Source organism: Drosophila persimilis, unplaced genomic scaffold, assembly GCF_003286085.1.
Source record: "Drosophila persimilis strain 14011-0111.01,24,50 unplaced genomic scaffold, DperRS2 tig00000002-arrow-pilon, whole genome shotgun sequence".
Lineage (NCBI taxonomy): Eukaryota > Metazoa > Arthropoda > Insecta > Diptera > Drosophilidae > Drosophila > Drosophila persimilis.
The window spans coordinates 4,267,896-4,286,285 of NW_020825289.1; the positions used below are offsets into that span (position 1 = coordinate 4,267,896).

Genomic DNA, 18,390 nt, shown 5'->3' on the forward strand with positions numbered 1-18,390 from the left:
TTTACCGTGCCCCTCCAGAAACCTTCACTTTCATCCGCCTAGAAAAAAGGTCTTCCATGCTCTGTCGCACAGCCAGTCAAAAAGCTAACGAGCCGCTAACGCTGCCAGGCAGACAGGGCACCATTGGAGGAGGAGGAGAGGTTGGACAGGACAGGACAGGTTGGTCGGGAATCTGAAGCGATAGCTGGGATGACTTATTAAACAATAAAACCGGATTATCCGTAAACAACTGGGCAAACATGCCAGAGCAGAGGCAAATATTTTGGCCAGGCCGCTTATCATGCATACTGCCGAAGGTCCAGCAGGAAGTGGGGTTCCATCCATGGAAGGCCGTCCCGAGCAGACAACCAGGTTTTCCTCGTAGCAGAGAAAAGATACCATATAAAAATCAACAAGCGCCCTGGCCAAACATAATTCAGCAACAATGCTAGCTCAGCAAATATGGCAAAGGAATTAAAATGGGAACAGGACCAGCGCAAGGGCCAGCCAGAAAGGCGTCCACATCCACAGCCACAGCCAATGCCAATGCCAATGCCAAGCCCATAAAGGCACACATTATGGCCACATAACCGCGCGTTATGCCGCAAAAAGGCAAAGGGACAAAGCCAAAAGGCAAAGAAGGTTCGGCCCGGGTGGCGTATGCGCAATATTTTGTGCAAACATGCCCAAGGGGGTGGTCTAGTCAGACGTGAGGGAGACGCGAGGAGTGTCCGAGGGTGGACAAATATGCAATGTCAGTTACAGCTGCCCCATTTGGTTGCTCATACGCAGCGTTGCACATAAATCAAAGGGGCAGTAAGGCCTTTTGTGCATTGCCTGCACTGCCAGAAAATCTGTGAATATATTTCAGAGACAGCTCTTCCCTGGATAATGAGAAGACTTTCGCCCGGTGTTCTCTATCAACATCCGAATCACAATTTATTATAAATTAAAATGCTAAACAGGCCAATGATCACATTTAATTATAACATTTTAGAGCAGATCTTAGTCCAGACCAGAAGTCTCCACTCCAGGACATCAAAGTGAAAAGTCCTGGCCAAAGCTCAGACTGTGGCCAGCCTGTTAACCCCATAAACCACACGATGACATTAATTACGGGCCCCAGACAGGACGAAGGACTGCCATTGAGAGTGGACGTGCCTGGCCACAGCATAGAAAACAATCAAGAGGGGGCGACGCCGACCGGACCGGATCCCTCTTTGCTTGTATAAAATTAATATCAAGTAATTAACAGCAGCGGCAAGTTCCATGTGGATGTGATTTAAACCAGGCAAGGAGACCCAGCAGCTCCTCCTGTCCCCACTCCACTCCACCCTACTCCAACGAGGCGGCACTCAATTGTGTGGGCGTGTCAATATTGGCTTCGCCACATTCCCATTGCCACATCCCCCATATCCCCACTCGTTCTTCTTGGCCATTTTAAGCAGCTTTCTGCCAATTAGGCAGCTCACTAAGCTGATCCGAGAATTGGCCTTTAAAGTGTGGAATTGCTTGGGCCAAAGCCGAGTTGCTCGCTTTATTGTTTTGGGATCTGCAATGGGTTTCCTGCATCAGCTGGTCTTGGCCCTGACTACATCTGACTACAGAAGCATGGCTAAGGAGGCTTAGTTTTTGTTAACGATTTGCAAACATGTGTGTCAGAGCAGCCCAGGGCCAGGCGCACACACCCTCACAGTGCGCAACAAAAGCGGAATACGCTTTGATGGTATCGAGGCATGCGAGTTCTCTCCGGGTTAGGCATGGCTATGCCGTCATTCCCTCACGAATGGAACTGACTGACTTATGTGGGCTGTGGCATGAGTAAGCCGGCCTAGGAAAATGAGAATCGTTTGTTTGCGGATAATAAAGTACATACCCTCAAAAGAATGTACGAACATTGGATACAATCAAAACATTAGCTTGGGCATCTCTCGGGCTACGCAATGGGGAAATGAGAAAACAATCTTAAAGTCTTAAAGGCTCACTTCATGGGAACCGCTGGCAGCTCCAGCGAGCGAATGAGTAATGCAATCACACTATATGTATTAATGAGGCGATTGAGGTCGAACTGTTACGAATATATTGATCTCTGACTGTAAACTTTCACTTATCTTACGAGGTTTCGGATGCGTTGCATGCCGTTTCGAAACATTGGGACTGCAGCAATCTGTAAACTTATTATCGATAATCAGTACCAGACAGAAAGACTTGTAATGTCTGAACACGCTTTCTCTTAAGTATTTGGGACACTCAATTTCTCGTTTCCATAAATTTAGAAGTCCAACGCATCAGCTGTCTCTAATCTACGCGTCTATTTGCAACTCAGATAAATGAGCTCTCTGGTAATTCATTGGCTGATAAGATATGAGCAACCATCTGACAGACGTACATAAAATGTTTTATCTCGAACTGCGGCTCACTGATGCTCCCCCTGCGAGTTTTTTGCCACTACAAATATTACGAATCTGCGCAGTTCCCCACAAATCCCATTTCTACGGATATAAGTCATGGGTACGTACATCTCTATAAATGGATCACAAGTGCAAGTTTCCTTATCTCGCGTTGGATGCAAAAAATTAAGCTTTTATTAACTCATTAAGGCACTGCTTAGGGGGGAGAGGCAAGAAACTAAGCCTAAAGTCTGTGGAGCATAAAGAGGAATTAACGTACAAACTAAGAGTCTACTTTGGTGCTTGATTGTGCGCTGCCGGAGAATCGATCCGGCTAGGGACTCGGCAGATTGCACCCCACCTGCGTGACCACCTTGGCTGCGACGTCGGTGGCCACACGGATGCTTTCGCCCAGCGAACGCTTCTCCAGCCAGGCGTGAAGGAAGCCGGCGACGAAGGCATCGCCCGCCCCAGTGGCGTCCACCACCTCATCCACCCGCGGAGCCCGGTAGTCCTCAACGGTGATGGGACCGGGCGGACCCAGCTCGTCCACATAGTTGGTGATCACTTGGACGCCGGAGCTGCCTTTGGTGATGAAGATTACTCTGGTGTTGCCGTCCTGCAGCAGTTTCTGGGCCAACTGGTCCACACTCGAGGAGCCGGATGCCCCGGCGAGTTCCTCGAACTCCTGCCTGTTGCCGAAAAGGAAGAAGGCGTGCTGGGCCAGCTTCAGAATGGCCTGTGCGTGCCCCCGGACGATGTAAGGGGCACTGAGATTCAGGGCCAGACGACGTCGATTTCGGACCAGATTCTCCACGATGTAGTCGCACACATCGGCACACTGTGGCACAAAGAAACCCTCGACGTACAGGATCTGCTTGCGCTCGAGGGGGCGCAGGAAGCTCTGCCCCTCGTGGATGGCCGCCTGGCTCAGTGCATGCACCGAGAACTGGGCGGAGGCGCCAATATTCGCGTAGAGCGTGGGATTGTCCTCGTACATGAGGCACACACACTGGCCCGTGTGCGTCGACTCGATTGTCTGCAGCCGGGCCTCGATGCCCCGCTCCTGGAAGATGAGACGCAGCTCCTCCGCATGATTGTCCGCGCCCACGGCTCCAAAGAAGGTGGGATCGGTGCCCAGTTGCTTGAGGATTCGAGCTGTGTTGAGGGCCGAGCCACCTGGCTTTGTCAGGCATTGGGAACTGTCGAGAAACGATTTTTTTAAATGATACCCTAAGGATCCCCGGTACAACAGTTCTTACCTCTCGGCAGCTTCTAGGGCCAGTTTGTTGAGTTTCTCCAGCTCCATTTCCCCCTTGGAGCCCAGTTCCAGGTCGTAGCGCTGCAGCAGTTCCGGGTCCTCCAGCTTCACCAAGCGGTCCAGCAAGACATTGCCAAAGCACACCACTTTGCGGGGTCTGAAAGTCGGGAAAACCAACAAGAGATTAGTTGGAGGGGAATTCTCTCGCAGCTTCCCAGAGTGTTTTTCACTTACGTGTGGTAGCAGCCCCCTTGCGTGTCGTCTGATGGGGGACTGCCTCCGAATATTTTCTCATAAAGGTAGCTTAGGTACTGCATTGTTTTCAAAAATTAGCGTGGAGCGGGTACTTTTCGCGATTCTACGTCACATTGATTTACTGGCAGTTCCCGTCTGCTCTATTTGTAGGCAACAGCAGAATCAATAGCGATGCCTGCCCCGAGATTCGTAAACGTAACTTTCGCCGACTCGACCAGCGACCAACGACTGAATGCCGGAGCCGGTTTTGCTCTGAGTTTTTATATCATGCTCGTCGCCGTGTGGGTTTCCCACTTATCCCATTCCCCCGAACATCATTTGAAACCAACTTCAACTTCTTTGTTCACTTTTATACAGAATACTCCACTGTTTTCGCTTTGGATTGCCTGCTCATTTTGTTGCTCTTTTTTAATTTTTCGACTTTTTGTTCTTTTGACTTTGAAAGTAAGCTTTTGGCTCTGCGTTGGCGTTGTTTTTTTTTGTTGCCGATTCTGTGGGCCTTGTTGTGTAATGACCCTCCCTGCGGAACTAATTACTCTGCCTCTGCGTGCCTCTGTAGCTTTGAAAGTTCAACTTTAAATGCCATTCTACTGTCGCTAATGACTCTATTTCTTAATTTATGCGGTCAAATTTTGTAGTGCGGATTACATAAAACTTTTGCGCACAAGCATTCGCACTTCGCCAGCCCTGAAATACGTCCAAGAACAGCTGTCTTGCCGGCTTTTGTTTGAGTAAGAGGAAGAGAGAAAGCAAGCAAAAGCTCATTTAGCCGGCAAAACAAACATCTACTTTGAGAAAAAGCTTAACTGCTCTCTGGGAGCAGATTTGTGGTTGAGAGAACGAGCTTTTCTCACTCAGCAGCCAGGGTTTCCACTAGCAGAAAGTGTAACGAAACGGTTAAAGACCGTTGAGTATTTGAAAATCTCCCGAAAAGAAACATTGGAGTGTAACAGGGTAAAACAAATTAAACAAGTTTAAATAAATAAAAGTAAAAAAGTAATGACTCTTAGAAATTATGAGCAACCAGATATTATGGGATAACTATTTCACAAGCGCTTGGGAATCATCTAGAAAATTTCACAACAAAATGTTAGATGAGGGAGTATTCTTTAAAATTTAGTTTAACCTGTTGACTAGGTTTCCCAAAATGCTGAAACTCAACAGAAATATTTCACCATTTCAAGAACAGAACAGGCAAAGCTCTCATTACTTTTGAAGGAACCACTCTCGCTCTTGCTTAAGATAAATCTACTCAAAATCGTTTTATAAAACGAAAAGCACCCAACAGAGTTAAAAAAAACCACTGGCTCATTGGATTGGGGCTTTTTCTGAAGAGAATTCTTATGGAGCCGCGGGATTTCCCGCCGCCGTCGATGAAATGGAAATCCCCCAGCATAGACGCTGCATCGCATACATAATTTCAGTGCAGTGCAGTACCAGATGCAGAGTCCAAACTGGTCCGATGGAGCGCCTCGAGGCACCTCGCCCGACCGGCGGGTGCACGTGAGGCGGCAGACGCGAGACAAGACAGGTGACGGTGACTGGCTGCATGTCCGACAGAGTCGGACTTTGGACCGACTTTCAAAGCCGAATGTGGCTCAATGCAGCGGAGTTTTTCAGGGGAATTCTCCAAAACCAGTTCGGTCGTCAAGAGCCCGCAAAGACGCACTCGATTTGGCTCTTTGGCTTTGACTCATTTGGGCTTTGGGCCAGGCCAGATTTAGTGCTGCCGCGACGTGACTCAGCAGTCTGGTATCCGGAGGCATCCCACCACGAGTGGCAGCGATGCCACACAGCCATGCATCGATCACTCTGTAAGCGGACCTCTTGCCCCTGGAATATCACCCGACATCACCCCTGACACCCATGTGCCGCTGGCATGTTGCACACACAATTTTTGGAGTAAATAACCGCTGATGGAGGCCCCTAACCGGGGGTTCATTGTCCACTTTTGAGGCAAATTTGGCGCGCAAATTCTGTGCTGACTCCGCTGTTTCGGCCAGAGAGTCGGTAGTCCCCCGTAGCTCCATTTGGGGTAAGGTAAGGCAAGGTAGCGCCGAGTAAGCAGCGCATATTGTTTATGTTCTGGTGCTCTTGCATAGGTCAGTATTTGGCGGGGGAGGTGGACGAGGCTGGGCACTCCCGGCCACACCCAAAGGGGGTACGGGGGAGGGAAAGTTCACTTTATGCCAAAACAGTTCATTGATTCCATATTTTTTTCAACTTTGTTTTCGCTCAAATTCAAATTACAACTCTTGTTTTTTGGGGGGTTCTGTTTCCAGGAAGTTCATTAAACTCTTGCAGAAATTTTTGCATTATTGTGTGAAATTCAATTTTGATGGGAGAACCATTACTTGGATCAGTACAGTTGTGTCTGAATAAATGGGACTTTGTTGCAAATATCAGTAACATCGGTTTAAGGCGTGTTTAACAATTACAGGCAACGCTTGCCCACAGATTTATGGCCCAAGAAGCCTGGCAACAAGCGAAACGTTTTTAAGCTGTCGACAAACCTACGTTTGTCTCACAGCCTCATAAATCTCATCTGAACGGTACCCTGTAGCACTTAAGTGGTCTGCACTGTCAGCAGTTTATTCAACCCATTTACATGTGTAATAACACATTTATTTATTTATAAATGTATGTATGAGGCTGGCTATTTTTAAAACTTGTTATTCGACACAAGCAAAACAAAACTGTGCAAAAACCCTTCGTCAAGATGAATATGCTTGCCGAATCGAAATAAACCCAACCCCCAACAAAAAAATTAAAAGCTAGCTACAAGTGTCGGCCCAATGGATACACTTACAAGTGATCGATCCTATGTGTATTAGGCGAGACGATTCTCGTGGTTCCATTTTCCCCATTTGAATCACAATTGGTTGGATTATCGACAAGAGGAGCACATTTATACTCGTACATATGCATGGTACATATGTATGTACATACTCGTAAATAATTTATAAAGTACCAAGGCATCACAAGGCTCTGAAACATATCGTTATACCCGTCATAATTCAAGAGTATGCAAATAATTCATTAAAAAGTGCATTAACGGGACCAAGGAATAAGGGGTAGTTGAACCCCCAGGGGTAATGCCTGGGGAACGGTACCAAATGGCGTAGTTTCGTTCCCTCGCAGCGAGGTTCAATTGATAAAAATTCGCGTGAATCTTTATTTAAATTTTCGACACGTTCCCACGTGCTCATTGTACTACAACGCAGAAAAAGATCGAAGCGTCCGACAGGGTGCACAGATATGCGATAAATTGATTAGCAGCTTCCATTGTTCGGGTGAGGTCTCCTCCCATGTTTGTTCCACTGTCTGGTGTGGCCAAAAAAGAGCAAACACCAGTAAAAGAAGGAGAGTGAGGAGGCGTTCCTCTCTCGTCCATTTAGCTGCATTTCGGGCGAAACCAGGACAGAAATAAAATTATCCCGAACTCATTTCGATTTCAATAAGAAAGGTCGTTAATTAATCATGCCTGAAACACCATCATCGCGTTGGCCAAAAGACACTTTTTCCACAGACGTCAGAGGAACGTCAGCATAGGAGGAACCTGTTGATTCGCTTTCTGGCCTGGTGCCAAACTGTTCATGACCAATCCACTAAGTTCCCAGTAAAATCTGTTCATGAAAATTGAGGGAAATCATTTAAGTTTGCCCGAATTTTGCTGACCAACCTTTGTTTCAATCAAAATTGGTTTGGCAAATGGCTTTTTCCGCTGAAAGATAATGAAAAAGAAGACTCTTAAGTTAAGGGAGATAATTTTTACCAGACAGGTGCGTAAATGTGTGTGTGTGTGTGTGTGTGTTTTTGGGGAGCGGAGCGGGAGAGCTTTTGAAGTGCATGACCTCGATGTGTGATCCAAACCGCGACAAACTGCAGTTGCAACCCATGGAAAAAGACGCCAAGACTTGCTAATTGCCCCGAAATTAACGGAAATCTTTTCCCCACCAGCGATAAAATTACCGATTTTGGATGAGCGAAGCAAAAATGGGTGGAGAGAGGCGTTAAGAGAGACTGAGAGACTGCTTGTGTGTGTGTGTGTGTGTGTGTGTGTGTGTGTGTGTGTGTGCGCGACGAGTGAGCCTCCAAAAAGCTCCATGGCTCTCACTCTCCTCTCTGCCGTAACGCTCGTTGGCGCTCTCTCCCGCTCGTTCGTTGCTGATGAAATTCAGTGGGAAACGCACGTTTTGGAGAGCACTGCTATAAAAGCGCGCGTTCGCCCGGTTGGAGCATTCATTGTGAAATTGCCAATCAAAATTGAAACAGCGGGAAAAAACGGTTGAGAGCGGATCGCAAAGCGTGCCACAGACAAAACGTGAAAAGAATTTCATAATCAAAAGTTAATCCAAACGCTAAAACAAGCAACAGCAAAAACAATAAGTGCGAGCCAGTGACAAGCCAAAAACCAAAAGTCGAAAAGAGACTACTACTAACCGCGAAAAAGCAAACAGCAAAAGCAAAAACCCAAAGTGCAAACAGAGCCAGCAAAAATAGCTCAAGTGCCGCCAAGCCGCACGATAATTTCACCAGAGCAAGAACTGCAGCAGCCACTGGAATACCTGAGCAACATGGTCGTTGAGGAGAACTGCACAAGGCACCACCTGGAAATGGAGCTGGACATGGATCTGCCCATGGAGTGTGCCCCCATTGGGCGCACCGTTAAATCGGCCCTTCTCAGGGCCCAGGACGAGTCTCGTGTGATCGTGGGACTGTCGGCCGCCATCAATGTGCTGTCCAAGTCGCCGGATGGTTCGCTCTTCTGCCTGATGGCAGTGCCCAAGGACGGAGACTCCGCCACCCACATGCACGAGGTGCTGTTGGAGGCCTTCTGCTACGAGAACGACATCTACGTCATTAAGGTGGACGACGCCACCAAGCTGAGCCGCATCCTGGGCCAGGAGACAGTCGAGTCGTGCTGCCTGGTGCAGAAGACCTGGACGGCCGACCAGGACGAGGAGCGCCTCAACAAGGCGGAGAACCAACTTGTTGATTACTGCGAGGCCCATTGGGATGCCCCCAAGCAGCCCACTGTGCAGCTGCCGGCCGTGTAGGCAGTGTGAGCGGGACAGCCACATTATTGAACAGTAAAAACCCCCGATGACAGTGGGGCAATCTTGATTTAAATTGAGAGAAACTTGCAAGGAGCGAAAGCCAGTAACCAGTTAGAGGTTGATGTACTCCAACGTCTTGGAGAGTTCCCAAGGGAAACCGACGTTTGGGCTGCCACAGCCACATACTTACTTGTACATACACACATATATATATCAGCCGTATACATAGGATATATATATAGTCCTACATAACTGTACAGAGAGGAGGATTGCCGAGCTACTTGCCAGATAATTGGAACTGAAAGGCGACCTTCGATGGGCCGGGTAGAACCTGCCTCTGAACACCCGCGGAAGTCGCTCTCTCAGTCCCTCTTCCCCTGGGCCGCAACAGAAGCGGCAGCAGCAGCAGCAGTAATTTCGCAACACTCATACACTCACACACAAAAGCGCGTGACCAGCTGCCGCTTAAACATATGTATACACAAGCAGCCACATACAAATACCTGCACTCAATATATTGCATGAAATTTGTATTTGTTGAATTCGCTCGCTTAAGCATCGCGAAAATTTATTGGTAATGGCAATAATTCTGTTCCCACTAATTGTAAAGTAAAGCACATCACATCCGAAAAAATGTAAAAATTAAAGTTTTGTTATGTTAGCTTTTCCGAAGGCAAAGAAGGAAAAACCACTGAAAAAAATACAACAAAAAAAAATTGTTATTTAATGTTAAGAAAAAAGTATTAAATTTAAAGATTTTTTGGTAAAGAAAAACCAACTAAATAAAATATTATGTAAAAGCCAAACTCCCCCTCTGTCTTATCATTTATTTGGGTTAAACATTTTAGCAACTTCTCCAGCAATTGACGTCAATAATGGGCAAAGACCTGGTAAATGGAAGTCCCTCATTAATCTGCCTATGAATAAGTCTCTGGGGGTATTCCCCGCAGAGCGTGCCATGCATATGCCGCACCTTATCATACGTATAATTCTTGGAACCCAAGCATTGACACCAACTGAAATTGGGCACGATTATGGCACTTATTCGACTTTGAGATGCTCTTAAAGGGTCGCTTAGAGATCGCTAACGTTCCATTATGTAACATCAACATGTGTGCAAAGATTCTGTTCTGTCTATCATGGATTCATTGATATTCTGTTCACTGAGCGATAACAGGTGCGAAAAGACGAAGCTAGCTAATTCGTATTTTAATAATAATCAAACTAATAAGATGGTTAGCTATTTATCTAGTAGATCTGTAGATACATATTTATTATATGTGAACCAATGGACAGTGTATCTTATATACTATTGTGATAGCTTGATATTGAATTTTCTGCTTCTCATGATACCCTATCCCATATACATCATATACATCACATCGCTCATTCATATATCAGGGGGTATTAAAACCCAACGTGTCTGGCTCTGCGCTCATGGCAATTGAGTTAACTAACCAGACAGACAGATGGATGTTAAGCAGCAGAGACATGTTAATATAATCAATGCCAGACATCGTAAAATGTTAGCTTAATGTACGAGCCCAAAGTAGGAGCCCAGTTGGGGAGGATGGGGCAGATGGAGGCAGGCAGGAAGAGCATGTGAGCAGCTCGTGCCAAAGGGAAAATCACTGGGAAAAAAGTTTGCCACTGATTAGGACGATTAACATGAATTTGAGTGGTCCAGACATAGGTCAGTTAGGCGGAATGTCTGAGCACGATTTATTCGGGCAGTATTTGGGTTTCTATCCAACATTTCCCTGTATGTGGCAGTTTCAATACTGAAAGTACTTTGCATAAGTGTGGATCTAAGAATATAGGGGAACTTACTTGGCAATTATTTGAATGTGCTTTTAGGTCAACTAATATTAGCCAGATCTGTTTACTATACAAGCCGATCCGATCCGCACTTAATCATCGGCTGTACTTTACCCCAAAGTCGGATTTGGTGAATTCCAAATCGTGAATTCCGAAGAACAAGCTGCGAACCGATCCACTCCATTGCCATGTAGTGATTCCGGCCAAGTCATGCCGGGTTGAGTAATGGGCCATGCGGCCATTGACTGAACAATTGGAGTTGTGTGCTCCGGTACGATACCGATACTTTCCCCCACATACTATAAACGAGTACACACATTCTCTGGAAACGGGGAAGTTCAGTTCCCCAGCCCCAATGGCGACAGTGGGGGGCTGCTGCTGCTGTTATGCAAATTGGATCGGCAAGCTTTGCACTCTGTTGGCCAGACCAGCCGGGCTTCGTCTGTTTTTGCCGATATACGGAACCGAGCTAGGAGCGTGACTAGGCGAGATTTTTCTGAAGGCAGACGGGACTTGGAGCAACCCCATCTCAGAGTGCAAATTTCAAAGATTCACCTCCAGCGGCGATGTCGTCGAAGGTAAATGATTCACAGCGAACGAACGGTTTGGCGGTGCCAGCCCCTCTCGGCAAGAAATTAGCATAATTCTCAATGCAAAGCGTACGTCAAATACCGCTCGGAATACCCATAGATACCCACAGCTCAGAATACCCCATACACTCAGACGAATCGAACTCGATTTACAACCACCAGTTGACTGTTGGTCGAGCAAACTAGTTTTGAATTCGTGCGACAATGCCGCTGTTTTCTCAGCTGTTCAACTGTACATGTGATTGTCATGAGCGCGTGCTGTGGGGTCTGTCCCCCACATCGAACACCAGGCTAGTACCTGCACCACCCCACCTATGTATAGCACCTGCAGTTCAGGGCTGTGTGGCGTGTCTACAGTGGCCAGACCTCAGCCTCAGCCGAAAAATTTCTGCATAATTCTAATTCAAAGACAGTTTTTGACAGACTTGTTTGCTTGCTAGTATTTGTTTTAAACACGAAAATACAAAATATTATTATTATTTATTGTTATTGTTACGCTGAATCTGCGATTCCGGTGAAAAACAAGCAATTCTTTGCTCTGCGGTTTTCCCCGCAAATCCCTATATGGATTTATATGGAAAGCAAAGCGAGAGCTGAGCTGCTTATCAATGCAGGGGATTATGCGACAGCGTAGAATTATCAGTCGGGACTTACGCAGAAAATATTACTACTGCGCATGGGGCTATGGCTGTGGCTGTGGCGGTGGCTGTGGCAGTGGCGGCACGAAGCGTGCTCGGTGGGACGCTGAATTTCCCAGCCCCCGATAGTGAACCACTGAAAGTGAAACAGACGCAGTTCCCACTGATAATGGATCAGAATTTCCATTATTTGGGCTAATCAAATGGTTCGATATTTGTTTACTACAGTTCACTCCTCTTCCCAAAGGTATGAACTTTTCCATTGTTGTTCCTTCAATTTGATTGATTAGATACTTCTTCCACCTCCCGCCCTCATAGCAGCTTAGAAACTTAGAAAAACAAGCATCTTGCGCACTTTGTTATGAATGAATTTTGCCGCTTGAAAACTGGTTTTTACCGGGGGAGATTTTACAAATATACCCCACTGGGCGTTTGGTTTGGGGTATACCAGCCAATGTTGTAACGAGTCAAATTAAAACTTGTAACCGGTACTTGGAACATTACAGCCATTATACAATGTGTGCTTTGACAGGCGAAATCTGTGTGGAAATAGCAGATCATACGAGTGTTAAGCATGAGTTCGCACAATACTCGTACACTACTCCGCTCCCCTCCTGATAAGAAGTTTGCAGCCTCGTTTCGCCGCGATTCTAATCATTTTTATGTAATTGAAATTTATTGAAATTTAAATATTTACTTTCGCCCGCTGGGGCACGTGCTGGACAAATGAGATTCGTTTCTTGGCTGCGTTCCAGAAAAAGCAAAACAAATAAAACTGTTGTCTATAAACAGTTCATTAATGGCATTAAGCAAAGAGAAATTAAAGAAAACATAATAAAAACCCCCTGCCCACAAACGTCCTGCAAAGTGCGCCTCAGATATCCCTGTGACCCGTTTCAGCTCATATCACAGTGTAAACCGGCTCTGTCTGGTATATCATCCGTAACAGAAGAAGAGCAAATTTGGCACTTTGGTGGGGAAGAGTAATCGGAAAGTCAAACATTTATAGTTCATGCCATTGTGCGGCCCATATAACAGTCAAATAACGGATCGAAGGTAAAACGCAATTGCACTTGTTACAGTAGTAGGTTAAATATTTGCACAAACAAACATCCAGGGCGAAATTAGCGCCACATTAATAATTGAGAGAGGAATAGACAGGCACTCTCTTCAAACTTCACAAAGAGCGAGTGAATGCAAGTGCGTCTGTGTGCGTATGCTGCGAGAGGAGGCACTTAACGGAAGGGCGTTGAATTTCACAAGAACACAGACGAACATGGTATATTTTTGCAAGGTGTGGCCAGGTAGAGCACTAGGCGCTAGTTCAGAGCTGAGCAGTGGAAAAACTTTTCTGAGCTTCCAGCTTACAGATCAAAGATACGAAATACCTATTGAATAAATGCATTCTGTTCACGTTCTTATAATTCGAAACGAATATAAGCAGTAAAATACAAGCAAGCAAAACATGTGAGCTATGAGCTGAAATGCCTCACCCTGCAAAAATACAACTTGATCTTTACCACGATTGCTCTCCCACTCTCCCGACGTCTGATTTCACTCTTTCTTGTCTGCTTGAAAAGCGTGCCGAGCAAAGTCAACCACTGATAAGATTACTGGCGATTGGGGAGGGGATTGCCTCCTCTCCTCTTCCTCCCTTCCTTCTACTCCTCCTGAGCCTCATCCGACTGACTGACTGATTGGGGCTGCAGGGCTGGGTGGTCGTGGTCACGGGCAAGTTCACAAGGTGCTTCACGCCTCGGCCAGCGACATGTTCGAGCACGTTTGCACGAAAGATGTGCCGTCGATCAGAACACAGTTATGTACATATATTAAATATTTAACGATTTTTAGGGCACATGTTCGCCACCAGCGTCTTGGCTGCTTACGCAAATCGAAAGACAGCTCCGGTAATCCAGAGCACAGCGTGTCGCCCACCGTGTACCGTTATGCAAGTGAGAGTGAGCCAGCGCGACGTAGCGAGCAGGCGCACCACCCACCCAGCACCCATTGCCACCCACCAAACAGCTGCTGCAATCGAAGCACAAGCAGCCGCAGCCGCAGCAGAGCAGCGACAACTGCGTCAATGTCATAAAACTTTCTCACGTAAGTCAAAGTCAGAGTCAGGGCCTGGAGAGTACCGCTACACGTAGTATGTACATACATATTTAGTATCTTGTCGGCCGAATCTCGGCTTATCCTTTGTTGAAGCCTCCACCACCAACACCCCCAACCCTACACACGCCTGAAAAAACATTGAGTGTATAAATACGAGTTTTATGGCAGCGTAAAAAATGATTTTTTACGATCTGGAGGGGACATAATGAAGTTATCGAAAGATCAGACCAGATCACCAATGTGGCAAACAAAAAACATTCAAAAGGGAAATGTACATTTCAAACATTATTACGAGCAAATCGCTTACTTAACCCAAGAACAACGAAGGAAGAACCAGAAGCGTCAATCCCCCTTCCTTGGACAACGCAACTGCAAGAAGTTATATAAATTATGCGCGTATGTAGATACAGATACAGATGTATATCATTTCTTCTTTGCCCACACGCACCCGTGACGAAAGCAAATGTCTCTGTGACGTCAATACAAGCGCCTACGAAATATCACATGTGTTCTGGGGGCGGATTTTCTTTGGTTTTGGTTTTGTTTTTGGAGGTACTCCTACTTTTTGCAGCAGTACTATCCACTGGGAATATTGTTTTGAAAATCGTTTTCCACGTAAAACACATAATTTTCAACATAATTATGTAGCACGTCAGGAGAAGGAGTACAGCTCCAAGAGCATTTCACATCGAACTTTTCGCAGCATTAAAGATCTAGGATAAAAATTAAATTAGATTGGAAACTTTAACCCAGACTCCCTCTCGGGATAGAGCTTTTGGGACTTGGTGTTCCATTAGTACAGAACTACCATCAACAAGCCAGCCAGAACCCGAGAGCTGAAACGCTTTCATATGTACATAAAATGTTTTGGAGACCAAAATTAGGAAATTATCGCAAAACGTGATAATCATAAACGCGTGACTATCATATCACGTTTCGGCTTTCATAATAATGCGACCAGAAATTTTGCGACCTGGCAACAAATCGAATTGTGTATCATTGACTATATTGAGGAAGGAAGTAACAATAAAACAATTGGCCATATGGAGCACCATACTAATTTTAGCCCTCAATCGGTGCTATTGTTTCTGGGAAAGAAATTACATTCACTGCTCCACTGAACTATAAATAAATGCACAAACAAATTGATCATTAAACGTGGCGAAATACTCGTACTTCATCTTTATCTAATCGGAATCAGAATCAGAGTCAGACGAACTCAATAGAAATTATATGTAGTATAGCTAACCCTGAGGCATGCGAAAAAAAAAACAACATTCAAGGAGAACCATTCTTTCCGCCATGGAGACCCACTTTCTCGTAGATAAGAGGGGCAGAGCGTTATCACTAATCACTGGCCCCACACAATGTTTGCATTGGGCTCTACTACTAGGAGGGGGTTCAGTTAGGGATAGCAACCCGTTGCTGTGGGACTGATGGCCACCAACTTGACATTGTCTTTCTCATTACCGTCTGCGTCGCATTAACATCAACACAAAAACAAAAATAGCCCGGGAAATGTTAAAAATAACCTGTCCGTTGCTAAAAATATCAACGATAACATACTATAATAACAACGAAAGCAAATATTCTGCATAAATATCAAAGTAAATACTTGACTGTTGCAAATTTTGTATCAGCAAATTCGTTCTTGTTCGTTTCTGGGTTTTCTTATTGTGGTTCTTATCAGTAGTTCCGGAGAAAAACAAAATACCAAGTGACAAAAGCACAGACTGCGGCTACGACTGCGACTGGGAATGGGAATGGGACAGAAAGTGCCGTTGTTTGCCTGGCACTCAAGAGCTCTGCTCCGATGGAGGGAACTCCCCCACTGGCATTGCCTTTTACGGCCAAGATAGCAAGTGGCCGAAAACTGGGAGTTCAATATTTATGGTCCGTCGCGTTAATTGTATAAAGCGATTCGAGTGCGATTTCTGGCTAAATGGAGTATAACAACTGGCGCCCGAATAATATATGGCTTGGTCTGGAGGGGAAAATCCACTGGAAACAGGAAAGTTTTCAGAAGAATACATCTTCAGATGATAATACGAACCATAGAGAAAGAAATTACGATTCCAAGTAAACTAACACCTCGAAACAGAAAAATTCCCTTGTTATGTTAAGTAAATATTACTTTCTAGCCATAAATATCGTTCAATAGTTCGAAGAATTATAGATTATGAGTGGGAAAATCTAATTTAACTTGAAGAAATCCCCTCAAATATATTTATTTGTTCTAGAGATTCTTTTCCCACATTTTGTTGGACAGAAATGCCAGAAATATTTCCTTTTTCTGCGAATTCGATTCGAAAGGTGATTTTGCCAATCACTTCCCCGTACATTGTTCCATTGTGGGGCTGCTGTGTACTCGAAATGTAAACACAAGATCGAAAATTGGCGGAGCGGTTTCGCCGGTCTCTATAAATATATACATAGATACAATTCGCACCCAAAAGAAACTGCGCACTTGGCCCGGCATGGAATGCCCCAAATCCCATTGAACAAGGCCGAATTGGGAGCTAATCAAAGGCCCTCGCATAACCCCATTGTCTGACGATGTCTGGCGATGTCGGGCGATGTCTGGCTGTGGCAAAACCGAAAGTTGCATCAGCCATATCACATCCCAGTATGGGTTCAATCAGTGGGATTGATTCGATTACGGACAGATAACGTTTTGTGGGGGGTGGCAGAGAACTCAAACCGAGCCGAAATCACCTGAATCCAAGGTAGACTTTGTACCCTGACAGGCATTCATCATGAGACTTCAGCAATCTCTCCCAACCCCCGCGTGATTCATGCCGATGAACTTTGGTCTTAGAAGACGCAGAACCATCGCTATTTCCTGACAAGTTCCTCTGTAACCTGTACCTTATCTACATGCTGTCACATGCTGTGCTCTCTGCATCCGCCCAATCGTCGTATCTTCGTATGATCGTATTGCTCTTGGCCATATATGGCAGTTTGTAGAACATCTTTCATTAGTCACTTTCCCTGCACTTTGCTGTTATTACTCATACGCCACGCAATCGTTAGGGAAATCTTATCAAGGCAGGGCACACGGTAGGCAGCAGGCAGCAGGCAGCAAGCAGCAGGTAGCATGTAGCCGGTAGCAGGGGTATGTAGGCAGACAGCCAACGGTAATTTCATCAATTCCACCGGCGATTAACGGTTCGGTTCGTTTTGTGCTAGGTCAGTGTAGAGCAGAGCAGAGCAGAGCAGAACACAACTGGGGATGGGGATTCGATGCAAAGTGGATTCCGTTCTGTATAAATTTGTTCAACATTTTAATACCCGCTACTTGCTGAACACAAGGCTATATTGCGGGCGAACGAGTATATGTAACAGACCCATAATCCATATCAGGGACATCCGCTGGATCGGTCTAGACTCTAGATACATCCGTCTGTCTGTCTGTCCGGTATGGCGGTATAAACAACTAGATCTTTGGGAGACTTTAACAGCTAGCGATACCAAATTTGGTATGTAGATTTTTCGCCTGAAAGCCAAGTAGATCAAGTTTATATTAAAATTGATCGACCCCTTTGCCTCTCTCCCATGTAAATCGAATAAATGTGAATAATAAAATAACAGCCCCATTTTCCAAGGTGTAGCATTATAATTTGGAACATTCGCATGAATAATGCCGATCTGGCCTAGTTTCCGATTTCCTTACAATCCCCTCTTGTGCATTATTATAGCCGAAATCAGATCATCTTTGATCCGTAGGCCTCTGGGTCTGTGTCTGTGTTTGGTGCCAGGGCAAGAGGTATCCTACGGTTCCAGCACCATCACGTCATGTACCGTTCGAACTTGTTACATATGCGTCAAGTGCGGAGCAGAGATTGATCCGGTGCGGACTCGATCAGATCAGATAACATCTTCATCTGTGCCAGTTTACGGCGTAATTTGAGCATTTTATGCGCATTCCTAATCGATCGTCCGACAATCTGGCGACTCGAAATTGAAATGAGTACACTCGTAACTGTAAAATCAGGCATTCCATTTCCTTTGTAGCTCCACCCCTGACGCCCCGCAAGATGATTGGATTTACGGTTCACGTCTCGTTTTTGCGTTGTATATCAACTGAATGCATTTCGAATTGGGAGCTTAAGCTATGCAGGTGTACGAGTATGAGTATGAGGGTGTGGGTGTGGGTGTGGGTGTGGGTGTGGGTGTCAGTGTGAGTGTGAATAATGGGTTTTACTGTTAGTGCGAATATCGTGGGTGTCTTGGTTATCCTAAGGGCAATGCAAGTGAATCGAATTGGATGGTTTGGTAGGGGGT

The 18,390-nt window shown here is 45.7% G+C and overlaps 2 protein-coding genes across 2 annotated transcripts; one reads left to right on the top strand and one right to left on the bottom strand.

Moving 5' to 3' along the window:
* Positions 1-2,526: 2,526 nt before the first annotated feature.
* LOC6591212 (adenosine kinase) lies at positions 2,527-4,399 on the bottom strand. The gene is made up of 3 exons (XM_002015552.2): positions 3,865-4,399; positions 3,632-3,787; positions 2,527-3,571 (listed from the first exon to the last, which is right to left on the bottom strand). Exons 1-3 carry the CDS (start codon positions 3,945-3,947, stop codon positions 2,704-2,706), a joined length of 1,107 nt encoding a protein of 368 aa, XP_002015588.1. The 5' UTR covers positions 3,948-4,399; the 3' UTR covers positions 2,527-2,703.
* A 3,756-nt stretch (positions 4,400-8,155) lies between these two features.
* LOC6591213 (growth arrest and DNA damage-inducible protein GADD45 alpha) lies at positions 8,156-9,659 on the top strand. The gene has a single exon (XM_026985444.1). It carries the CDS (start codon positions 8,463-8,465, stop codon positions 8,943-8,945), a length of 483 nt encoding a protein of 160 aa, XP_026841245.1. The 5' UTR covers positions 8,156-8,462; the 3' UTR covers positions 8,946-9,659.
* The last annotated feature ends 8,731 nt before the right edge of the window (positions 9,660-18,390 follow it).

Excerpts from the sequence above, each read along its gene's own strand:
- LOC6591212 (XM_002015552.2), bottom strand. The coding sequence starts at position 3,947 with ATGCAGTACCTAAGCTACCTTTATGAGAAAATATTCGGAGGCAGTCCC. Across the intron at positions 3,788-3,864 it reads CAAGGGGGCTGCTACCACAC|ACCCCGCAAAGTGGTGTGCT; the intron begins GTAAGTGAAAAA and ends CCCGACTTTCAG. Across the intron at positions 3,572-3,631 it reads GCCCTAGAAGCTGCCGAGAG|TTCCCAATGCCTGACAAAGC; the intron begins GTAAGAACTGTT and ends GTTTCTCGACAG.
- LOC6591213 (XM_026985444.1), top strand. The coding sequence starts at position 8,463 with ATGGTCGTTGAGGAGAACTGCACAAGGCACCACCTGGAAATGGAGCTG.